At 33.7% G+C, this 11,804-nt stretch overlaps 1 protein-coding gene and 1 non-coding gene across 3 annotated transcripts; one reads left to right on the top strand and one right to left on the bottom strand.

Moving 5' to 3' along the window:
• Positions 1-538: 538 nt before the first annotated feature.
• On the bottom strand, positions 539-612 carry TRNAV-AAC (transfer RNA valine (anticodon AAC)). The gene has a single exon. It is a non-coding gene; the product is annotated as a tRNA-Val (tRNA).
• A 56-nt stretch (positions 613-668) lies between these two features.
• On the top strand, positions 669-8,690 carry LOC114283347 (THO complex subunit 4A). Of its 2 annotated transcripts, none has more exons than XM_028226165.2 (5): positions 669-999; positions 1,125-1,280; positions 7,054-7,122; positions 7,338-7,522; positions 8,105-8,690. In XM_028226165.2, exons 1-5 carry the CDS (start codon positions 814-816, stop codon positions 8,307-8,309), a joined length of 801 nt encoding a protein of 266 aa, XP_028081966.2. In that variant the 5' UTR covers positions 669-813; the 3' UTR covers positions 8,310-8,690. The 2 variants fall into 2 exon arrangements, with proteins under 2 accessions (XP_028081966.2, XP_028081960.2); XM_028226159.2 differs by having other exon boundaries at positions 8,078-8,690.
• Positions 8,691-11,804: the final 3,114 nt, after the last annotated feature.

Here is an 11,804-nt window from a genome sequence, read left to right as displayed (position 1 = left end):
TATGTTTATTCTTAGCTACTTGGCATGTAGTAGGTATCTAATTGATTGCTTTAGATATCAATACTATAAGTTTCAACTTAATTGTTTTCAATTTCAACCAATCTGTAGTTGATAGTCAAGGTCGTGTAGTTAATACTTGGACTGATATCATTAATTGTGCTAACCTTAGTATAAAAGTTATGCATGAATATAATGTTCATAACTTTTCTCTAGACCTAACTGCTATTGAAACTCCATTTACAAATAGATAAGACTTTTGGTTATTGTTTGATTTTCAAAATATATTTTAATAAAAATAAAAAAAAAAATTAAAACTTGGCAAGAATAATTTTTAAAAATTCAAAATTTTCTTTTTGGATGTTTATTTTTGCCACACTAACTTCTATTTTTTTGAAAAAAATATTTGAAATTAATTCAAGAAAATCAAACCAAACATGGCCATAAAAATTCAAAGAAAATAAAAGAATGAATTTATAGCCTCACTTGAAAAAAAAAGTGAAAAAAAAAACACAAAAAAGGATACATAATAAATTAAAAGTGGCGTCGCCCGGGTTTGAACCGGAGACCTTCAGTGTGTTAGACTGACGTGATAACCAACTACACCACGACACCGCTTTGTCCGGTTCTTTCTCATAATATTATATATATCGCTTATCTTTTGAATATTCATTCTTGATCCATTTTTAGTTGATTTCTTCTTCTTTTCTCCTCCTCTTCCTCTGCAAAACCCTAGCAGTCTCTCTCTCTCTCTGAACCCTATCTGAGAACTCTGTGATATTCCAAATCCAGCTTCAATCTCTTTCAATTTCAAAGATGTCGAATTTGGACATGTCGCTCGACGATATAATAAAGATGAACAAGAAATCTGGAGGTGGAGGTGGTGGAGGAGGAGGAGGAGGAGCTAACCCTAGAGGTAGAGCTCGTAACTCGGGACCTGGACCAGCTCGTCGACTTCCAAATCGGAGCTCAAATCGCACCACTCCGTATTCAGCTGGAAAGGTGAGTTCGAAACTCTCACAATTTCAGGCTTTTCACAAATTGTTATACAGTATGTGTGTGTGTGCGATCTGATTATTAGTTGTGGTTGTGACTCTGGTGTTGACTATGAATGTGAAATTCGACAGGTTCAAGCGCCGGAGACGACGTGGCAGCACGACATGTTCGCAGATCATGCGACGGCGGCGTATCCAGCGCAGGTCGGGCGAGTGTCGGCGATAGAGACCGGAACAAAACTCTTCATCTCTAACTTGGATTATGGAGTTTCTAATGAAGACATCAAGGTAATGTTTCGGTTATCATTTTTTTTTTTTTTTTTTTTTTTTTTTTTTATGCACATTGTTTTTGTGCTAGTTCAAGTTCTGTGTTTGTCAAGCTCTGATTCATCATCATCACTGTTTGACCGCTGTTTGGTTTTCTATATACTTTGTTCTAGTACATCACTGTAGACTGACTGTGTGTACTGCAATGAAAAACGTTCATTTAGGACGAAAGAGGACGATGAACAAAATTTATTTTTGGCTATTTGGGTTGTTATTCCTAATTGATTATTCTTTTTTCTTTTTCTTTTTCTTTGAGCATCCCTAACAATACTAACTATTTTAGCTAGCGAAGGCATACCAAAAAGTTATGTATCATTTTTTTGCAATACATACTCTAATAATGCTAGCTATTTTAGTCACCCATTTCAGCAATCATTATTTTTTTGAATTCACACTTTTAAGAGAGGAAAAACTGGAGAGCAAAAGAAAAATGGAACAATTTTTTTGACTAGTGAATAGCAAGGTTATCATCCTGTACTGTACGGTCAAATACAGTCCAAGATATACCGTTTCAACCAAAAGGTGGTACCCTCACCCTTCAGTTTTGTTCTAGTTAAAATACCGATTGTTTTTGGGTAATTCTCAACAATTTGCCGAATGTTGTCCATATGCTCTTCTATCGGTTTTTGTCTGAGACCCAAATCTTATGCGAGTTATTGAGCAACAATGATCTTTGTGTCACAATTCTTGTGGTAGATTTGTAGTATCACAATTCTAGTGGTGGATTTGGATTTGTATTTGGATTTGGATTTGGTGGATTAGAGAGCCAAAATCTTATGCTAGTTGTTGATTCAATTCCTGTCGGCGATCAGCATGTCAACAAGAATGAGGGTTTGGCCGGCATCAACAATGTCAAGGCTCAACTGACTGCCAAGTTCAAATTGTGCATGTCTTACTGCCAATGAGATCACAACTGCTGACTGGAGAGAACTTTCTCAGCAATATTGTTGCTATGGTGTTGTAGGGGCTCTGTGCTCTCTGCATTTCTCCAAAACTCCCCTTTCTTGAGTTGCTTGCTCGTGCATAGCAGAAGGCAAAAGGATGATCATGTGAGGGTAAGCTGGGAAATGATTATTTTAAGAAACTTGACATAGGTAAATTGGAAAAATAATTTATTTGTTAGATTTGTAAATTTGACTTTTGAACAGTGACGAGTTATCTGTTATTTCAAATTGCATAATTGTACAACTACTTGTTTTGCATGTTTAATCGAATTTTCGACCATTGATAACACATAGATACTTGTATGTACCGTCCATAACAAAAAATGGTATTGTAACTGGTATGATATTCACAACTTTAGTGAATAATGGCTAGCTAAATTTAGCTAGTAATATTTTAGCTATTTAAAATATAGAGTAGTAAGAGCATCTCTCATGGTTGATGCCATAGCGAAAATGCCAAAGCCAAATTTTGCATGTTATAGTGCCAAAATGTTATAATTTGAAAATCTTGCTTTAATGGTGATAATGCTATTTTTTCTAATTTCACAAAATGCCAAATGAAAATGCTATCTGTGGGTCAATCATCGTGAGAGAGGTAGAAAGAGTTTTCCAAATTTGGTAATTGCCAAACTTTCTGTCAAATTTGGCAAGAGGTTTGACAATGTAATACTTTGTCAACAGCTTTGGTAAACCGTTGCTAATGAATTTTTAAGAGGTCTTGCCAAAATTTAACTTTGGCAAGGGTTATAGCGGCCTTTGTAGGTCACTAGATATGCTCTAATATTAGGGGGAAGCTAGTTAAAATGGCTAAAAGGGCTCATTTATTTAGCATGTCTCCAACTCTAGTAGCCATTTTAGCTAGCAAAAGTATAATAAAAAGTATCTTTTTTCTATTTAACTAGTTGCTTCTTGTAAGCTAGTCACTTTTAACAACAATTCTTTTTTTCTTTTCTTTTTTAATTTACACTCTTAAATAATGATATCGAAAAATATGTATCACTATTGGCAATATTGTTACATATCAGTTGATATTTGGCAGTAGCAGCTGATATAAACAGTATTGGAAATTCAAAATTTGGTTAGGTAACAACCGATACAATGCATAACAAATGATATTTAAAATCTCCATGAATAGAGGAAGAGGGAGATTAAAAAAAAAATTAGTTTTATTGGGTTTGGTTAACGAGTGCCCTAAGGGCATTGGTTAACAAAGTTTAAAATTGATTGGACATTGCATAGTTTTATTTATGTACAAGCATTTCAAGCTTCTTATCAAGTGCTCTAAGGGCACTAATAAACAAAATCCTTTTAAGTTTAGCTATCAAGAGGGGCTAGTTAAATAGCTATAAGGGCTAAAGTTGTTGGAATTGCTCTTAAGAGGCTAGCCAAATGCGCCATTTTAGCTAGTTTCTCCCCAATTTTATCTCTTCAACAAGCTAGCTATTTTAGTTAGTCCTACTCTTGATAGCTAACTTAAAAACTTTTTTTTTTGGTCTCCATCTTCGTCTCTCCCCACTTTTCCTCTCTCTCTCTCTCTCTAAAGTGTAAATAATAATAATAATAATAATAGTGGTTAAAAGTGGCTAATTAAAATAGAGAACATCGATGGATGATGTATTACAAAAAAGTTGGCATGGTAAAATAAAAAACACTTTTAGTATATTTTTGCTAGATAAAATGGCTTGCAGTAACCTTGCCAAACTCAAAATTTAGGAAGATCTCTTAAAATTATCTGCAATGGTCTACTAAAACTATTGTTATATTATCATATTGCCAAACCTTGTGCCAAATTTGACACAAAGTTTGGCAATAGCCAAATTGAAAAAAAAAAAAATTTAATAATAATAATAATTAAAATTAAAATTCTTTGCTTATTTCATGATAGGCCCATAAATAGCATTTCTATTTGACATTTTGTGAAAATCAAAAAAAAAAACATTTGCATCATTGCAGCAGGATTGTCAAATTATAACATTTTGACACTTCCTTTGTGATATCAACAACAAGAGATACTCTTACCACTTTGACAAGTTAACTAATTGCATAGCTATTTTAAAAAGTTCCAATCTTGCTAGCCACTATTCACTAGTCAAAAATAATATTTGCTCCACTCCAAATGGATAGCCATTTCAGAGAGCTCCAATCTTGCTAGTTAAATTTAACTAGCCACTATTCACTAGTCAAACATAAAAAAAATAATATTTGTTCCGTTTATGTTTTTATCTCTTGAGAGTGTTAATTCATAAAATTAATAGTTGTTGAAAAGGCTAGCTAAAATAATAAGAATCGTGTAGCTTCATCATAACATTTAGGAGCTTACAATAGTGTAAAATATACTTGGAAATTGGGAACGTTGCACAAAACATGCCTAGGTTTTGGTATGAAGTAAATTTATGCATTAACTCAAGGATATGCAAAAAGAGAGCAGTAGCCCAAATGATTACAAGGGAAGATTAGTCAACATGTATTTAAATGAGATGTGTTACCAACCAATACAACCCAAGACCTGTCCAAGTGCTCAAGAGACCCTAACCAGTTGATAGCACCGGCCTTTAAACCAAAGCTGAAACTCTCCTTAACACCAGTTGGTTTTAGGAGAGATAGTGCAATTTGAGAGTGGAAAGTTCCTAACATGTGGTATCAAAGTGTACTTCGCAGGTTTGAGGCACTGAGGGTGGTTCCTTGTTGGGGGCAGGGGGGATTGTTTGGGTATGGGACCAAACAATCCAAACCTTATGCGGTGAGACTTGCATAGGGGATTTTTGATGTGTTTAATAAATCAACCATTGATTAAAAAAAATAAATTCCACATATCTTTTGTTGCTTTTTTTTTCATATTAAGCATGTAGGTTGGTCTGAATGAATTAGTTATATCATATATGTTGGATTGTTAGATTGAATTTGATCTAAGTAGTGGTAACTGATAAACACGACCTGAGCTAAGTTGTGAGAAGTTTGGCAGATTCTATGAAGTGATTAGGATGCTGCTTATATATAAGATGTGTGATGTGGACGGAAAAGGTCTTAGATGAGGAAGGATTTGGAGAATTTTGGAAAGATAAGGATTTTTAAGAATTGTTATAACATTAGATTATTATCAAGGATTTAATTATTTTGCGACTTTTAATGAGGATTTTATTATTTTGGAAACCCTTAATTGATGTTTTTTATTTTTATAATTATTGCCTCGTTTTAATTTTGGACATTCCTGAATTAGGGATTTTGGTTTCCTATAAATAGGCCAATATGTAGTTGGTTTTTTCCAGCTTTGAATGAATATTGAACACTGAGAATTTATTTTTGCGTGTTGAGAATTTCTGTAGGGTCAGGGTTTAGTTTATTTGATTGAAGTATTCTTCTTTCGCTACAGTATTTCTCTTTGCCAGCCGTCCTACATCAATGTGACTTTGTTCTCTTGGTGCTGGAAAATTTTTATTTGGAATTTTTTTTTATAATTGAGCATTTTTCCTGTCTTTATGTGCATGAGCACCTAGTCCCTTTACCATAGCTGAATGATTGAAAATGGAGAGGCATATGAGTTTGTCAAATGGGACTTTCTAGGGTAGCAAGGGGTTTTAGTTTCTATAAGTGGTTAATAAAGTAGATCAAAACAGGTTACTCTGTGTTTCCCTAACGAAGTGACTCAAGTTTTTGTCTCCTTAATTTACCTATCAAATAAATAAATCAAGTACATCAAACTAGGGGGAAGGAGGAGGAGAATTTAGAGATCAGTCCCTACAGTTCAGCAGGCATCACAGCCAAAAACTAAAATTGCATCACACAACCATAAGGAGAACTTCAAAACTGTGATAAAATTCGTAAATTTGTTCTTTGTTGTATTCAAAACATCATATGTAAAATATCTAAACAAACTTATTAAGTCTGTGTATATATAAATATGGAAAACCTCGACTTATTAAGTGTGTTAGTTGTGTGTATCTAAACAACTTGATTGTAGGTCACTTCTCTTTGGCCCAACCTCAGCCCATTATGTGCAATGAGCTTTTGGCTGAGTTAGTCTTAGCTCAAGCTTAGCTTGCAGTTGAATTCAGCCATAATTTTTTTTACCAAGCTCAGTTTAGTCCAAACTCAAACTAAGCTGAGCCCAAAAAGTTTGAGCCTCAAGCTTGCTAGCCCGATTAGCATTTCTAGTGCATGTGTTTTGTGTGTGTGTTCGGTATATTTATGAAGCACTGACACTTCAAAGCAATTGTCGTATCCGTGTCGGACACTTCGGTGTCACGTATGGGATACACCACATGACGTGTCCTTTTATTTAATTAATTTATTTTTAGGAAACACTAGGGGCATGCCAAGTTGTTTTTTCTCATATTTTATTTAGTGCTTTTGATAAATGTTGAATGTTTATTATTTTTTTTCTTAGATTTAAATACTTAATAGATCATCTATTAAAAAAAATATAAACTGTAAGTATTAATTTGAAAGTGCTTTTTAAAATTTAAAAAAAAAATAGATTTAGTGTTATTTTTTATTAAAATTGATTGTTTGTGAATGTAATATTAATTTAGATAGCAAATATATATATATATATATATATGAAAACATATTTTATTGTCGTGTCTCCGCCGTGTCCGTATCTCCATTTTTTTGAAATCGTTGTCTTATGTCCACATCCATATCCGTATCTGTGCTTCTTTAGGTGTATTATATTAAACTCACTGTTGAGTCTCTTCTATCACTGTTGCCCCCCATAATCCTTTGTATCTAATATGAAGAACTCGAAAATGTAAAGGCCTGTTTTGTGGTTTAATGAGTTTTTTTATGTACAGGAGCTCTTTGCAGAGGTCGGGGACCTAAAACGTTACTCAATTCATTATGATAGGAGCGGAAGATCAAAGGTACCCATCAAGTTTGGCATACTATGGTCCTTCCGGGAATTGTTTGGTCTATTTTGGAAAGTGGGTTTTTTTTTGGCTTATTGGCTTATTATGAAAAAAGTGCAAAAAAAATAAAGAGGTGATGTGATCCAAATAAGTCAATAAGCTGGCTTTTTTTTGCCTTCCCAAAAGATTCATTTGTGTCCTGCTTCGTTAAGAAACATTATTTCTATTAGGGAACGGCAGAAGTAGTCTTTTCACGGCGAAAAGATGCTGAGGAGGCTGTGAAAAGATACAACAATGTTCAACTGGATGGAAAGCCCATGAAAATTGACACTGTAGGAACAAATATTACAACTTCTGCTGCTCCACCTGCATCTACAAATGGCATGTATGGAGATCAAAATGGTGCACCGAGAAGGTTTGCTCCTCAAACTTGATTGCTGCATGTTTCAATTGCTCAGCATCCTAAACCAATTGACAAGAAAAAATTTGTACTGATTCCTGCAAAAAATTAAAAAAATAAAATTAGGTGGTGTGTTTGAAATTACCTGACATGATTTTGACCTCAATATTGAAATTTATAGTCACGGCTATCCTTGTCAATATTCACAATGTGATGCTCACATTGTTATGACATAGAGAATACAACTGTATTCTGTTAAGTTGCAGTTATCAATTGACTATTGACCTTTGAACTTGTTTAATGTTTAATCATTTTAAAGTAAAATAGTTATTGTATCTTTTAAAATTAAATGATTTGAGACCCATGCGCTAGTGTTTCTGAGGTGCTCCCTATTTGGCCAAATTACAGGCTTTGATTTTATGAGAATCATCTGGCTCTTCTATTGTTGTTTGTGTGGGTATTTAAGTTGGAATTATATGCCTTTTAGTAGAAACTTCTAAGTTTTGTATTTCGTATGAATTCACTTCTAGTTATATTTTTGTTTGTATATTTGTGATTAATGTGTTTTAGGCATCTACTATTATCCAATGAGAGCAGTCAAGGAAGAGGTGGTGGTGCCCTTGGACGACTTCAGGGCGGCGGCGGTGGTGGTGGTGCCATTGGACGACCTCGAGGTGGTGGCCGAGGCAGCTTTGGGAGGGGCCGTGAACGTGGCGGTAGAGGTCGTGTTGAAAAGGTTTCTCCTGAAGATCTTGATGCCGATTTGGAGAAGTACCACGCAGAAGCAATGCAAACAAATTGATGGCAACAAACAAGATCACCATGATCTTCCTCAGTTAGCACACTCTGCTGTATGATGCCTCAACTCTTTAAAGTGGTCATATTTTCTTCCAACATGCTCTACTAAGTTTTGAGAACGAAATGCAATCGTAGATTATTGCTTAGATTTTGTTTTGAAGCTTAGGTTCTTTTATTATGGTTTGAATATTATTGTCATTATACAGTTTAATGAGAAATTGTTGTTTGTACCATAGAACTATTTTGTTCATCTCCCTTTGTATTCTCCATTGTTCCTAGGTTTTTTTTTTTTTTTTTTTTTTTTTTAATTGCTTGTGAACTACACAAATGTTTAAGCTGTGACACTGACGTTTAATATGTATTGAGGAGCATCAGTTGATGGATAGCTGTTGGAGTTGCTTTTGTTGCCAGCATCAGTAGAGGATTAGTTTCTTCACTCTCTCTCTCTCTCTCTCTCTCTCTCTCTCTCTCTCTCTCTCATTTCTTGTAATTTGCCCTGGCAAAGTTGAAGTGAATCGCTCATTTTGTTTTTACTTCCATTTGATTGATTAGCTATTTAGCTTGCATTGCTTGGGTGCATGGTGTAGTCTTGGTTTGTTCTGGGAATAGCATTAATCACCCATATATAAGCCAGTGCAAAACTCTCATCACATCCATGATTTTGCATACAATATGATGTGAATAGCATAGATGTACCGTTGCCTTGTACTCGGCTCAACAAAACAAGTGAAGCAAAAAAAAAAAAATTTTGGTAGGAGGTAACAGCAATGGAAGATTGGTGGTAGACAAAAGCGAGATGCAGGAGATCAGTAATGTGAACTTTTAATGAAAATTTTCAAAAGAAAAATGCTTGGGAGCACTAATTAGTGCTCCCACTAATTAGATGGCAGTGGGTCCCGCCATTAATGATGTGATGTTTTGGTCTTGGAGTTGTATTTTTTTTTTTTTTTTACTTTTTTAATGATTAGTGGTGATGTTTTTAGTGGGATGAATCATTGTTGATGCATTATCAAATCAAAATGTATTAACAATCCCACGTAAACAAAAGTAACGATTTCATACCTCTAGAAGACCATTACAATCCTCTACATATATTAAACGAATCAAGATCGTCTTCTTGATTTTTCTTCGTAATTTTTCTTCTTGGCTTCCTACTTTAATTTCTCTCCTTGATTTCTTATTTGTTGGGCCATTGGGCTTAGACTCAATTTTGATAATTTAAACTGTTGATATTTTAAGATTTGTTGAGTATATCATACTTATAAAAAAATTAAGGGAAAATTGGCCTAAGGTCCCTCTCCCACTTTTCGTAATGAAAGAGATCCACAAAATTATTTTTTGATATCTAAGATCCCTAAACATATATCAGAGAAATTTGACCTTACCAAATCAAAATTCATCTCTCTCTCACTCTAAACTTCTCCATTCTCAGGAGTTCGAGGCAGTCCCTCGCATTTGCCGCCTCATTCTCGCCGTCTACGAGGACGACCTCCGCTACCCTACGACATCTACGCTCCCTTGTGCCTACCATCATCTTCAAACGCTCTCCCGGTATAACTCCATTGATTGAGATTGCTTTCTGTACAAGCAGCGGCAGCCTAGATAATATATTTGTGTTGGTCCATCCATGCCCTTCTCAAAGTAGCAGTGGAACTCTAGGGATAGGAGGATAGCTTGATTCTATAAAATTCAGATTCTCGTGTGTTGCATAGATTGGCTGACAAGAATGCTGTGAAAATTTAATGTTCGATAAGTTCCTTGTTTCAAGAGTCTGGAGTTATCCATCCTTGAGTTGCGGCTGTTTGAAGTGTAATGGATGATTATAGCCACCCTGAAGGGCTTTGAACTAGAAATATATGTATTTATGTGTCTTTTGGTTTTGTTGTGTGAAAACCTTCTTGCATGCTTCTTAGATTGCGACTAACTAGTGTCTTTGGATTGGAGAACTTCAACTGCATCTGTATACAGTGGCTATATCGGTTAGGTACTGCATTAAAAAATTATTCAAAGGTTGGAGTGGTGAGCGGTATCCCCAAAGAAATTCTCTGGGTTTGAACTAAAATTTCTCTGGATTGATCCAGAGAAATTTCAAAATTTTTCTAAAGAGGTAATGTTGATATAGCTAGTTATCATACATGTTCATGAAACTTCCAAATCCTCTTGTAAATTTACAGTTCTTATGTTGATTGATATGTTATACCTACTATTCCTCCTCTGTTATAAATCCTTGAATTTTACAAAATTGTTTTTGGAATCTTGCTGAGTTTTTCAAATCTTGCTCAGTATTTCATATATTAATGCCTTACTATTTGTTGAAACATTTTGTCAAACCTCTCCATTCAAAACTATGATTGAATCACAATATACAGAGTTCCATTGTTGTTGCACATATTAGAGCAATCTGCATTTTAGATTGCATTTTCTGCAACCTACACCTGCTTCCACGAGGTTGGTCTTCAATTTATGTTCAGAGAAATTTGGTGGATGAATCTGCAAACATCAATATCAGTTCCAGAGAAGATAAATTTGGAAGTCAGAGAGATTTGGACTAATTTTCTCTGGACTAATTTTTTCTGGATCAACTTAAGGGACCTTAGACATTTTAAAAATATTTGGTGTCCTTTACGCTATAAAATGTTAATACCAGGGACCTTAAAAAAAATCTCAAAAATTAAATTGATTGGATATCAAAAATTATATTGAGAAAATTATTTATTAAATTTTTTTAAAAAAATAATTTTTAATTTAATGATCTGAACACGTAATTTTTAATATCTGATTAACTTAATTTTTTATAAATATAATATCCTCAATAAATTTTGAAATATAAATAAATTAAGGCCTCGTTTGGCAAGAGGCTATTTTAGCCAATTAGCCAAAAAGTTACTAAATTAGCCAAAAAGCCAACAACCCATACAAAAAAGTCAAAGATTCTCTTTTCTCTCTACTTTTTGCACATCTTTTCGTAATTAGCCAAAAAGTCATCCCAAACATACAAGTTTTTTTTACCTACCTTTTTAGCCAAATAGCCAAAAAATTACTAAATTAGCCTGTTCCCAAACGGGCCTAAATCACCAAAAACAAACCCAATAAACAGAGAGCCCAGAAATAAAGTCAGTGAGACCCGATAACCCAATAAATAGAGAGTCCAGAAATAAAGGCAATGAAAGAATCTGATTCATATTAAACTCCCACACTAATTTCAACTTATTTTGAAAAGTAATTAAATGCCGATTTTTTTTTTTTTTACATGCTGATTTTAACTCTTTTTTTAAAAAAAATATAACAAATTAAGACTTGTTTATTTTTAAAGATAGAGTGAAAGAGATTTATAATAAAAAAATTGATAGTGAGAGATTAATAGTGAATAATTATTAAATTATTTTTATATAAATTAATAAAATAAATAAAAAAATATAAAAAATTAAACATTAATATTTAAAAAAAATATATCAATATATAAAAAATAAAAATAAATAAATAAAATTTTAATTCGCTC

The sequence above is a fragment of the Camellia sinensis genome, chromosome 3 (genome assembly GCF_055761805.1).
Source record: "Camellia sinensis isolate YWXY chromosome 3, ASM5576180v1, whole genome shotgun sequence".
Lineage (NCBI taxonomy): Eukaryota > Viridiplantae > Streptophyta > Magnoliopsida > Ericales > Theaceae > Camellia > Camellia sinensis.
This window is presented reverse-complemented; position numbering and strand designations above follow the sequence as displayed.

Coding starts and splice junctions, on each gene's coding strand:
- LOC114283347 (XM_028226159.2), top strand. CDS start 814: ATGTCGAATTTGGACATGTCGCTCGACGATATAATAAAGATGAACAAG. Junction 1,000..1,124: donor CTCCGTATTCAGCTGGAAAG/GTGAGTTCGAAA, acceptor GAAATTCGACAG/GTTCAAGCGCCGGAGACGAC. Junction 1,281..7,053: donor TTTCTAATGAAGACATCAAG/GTAATGTTTCGG, acceptor TTTTATGTACAG/GAGCTCTTTGCAGAGGTCGG.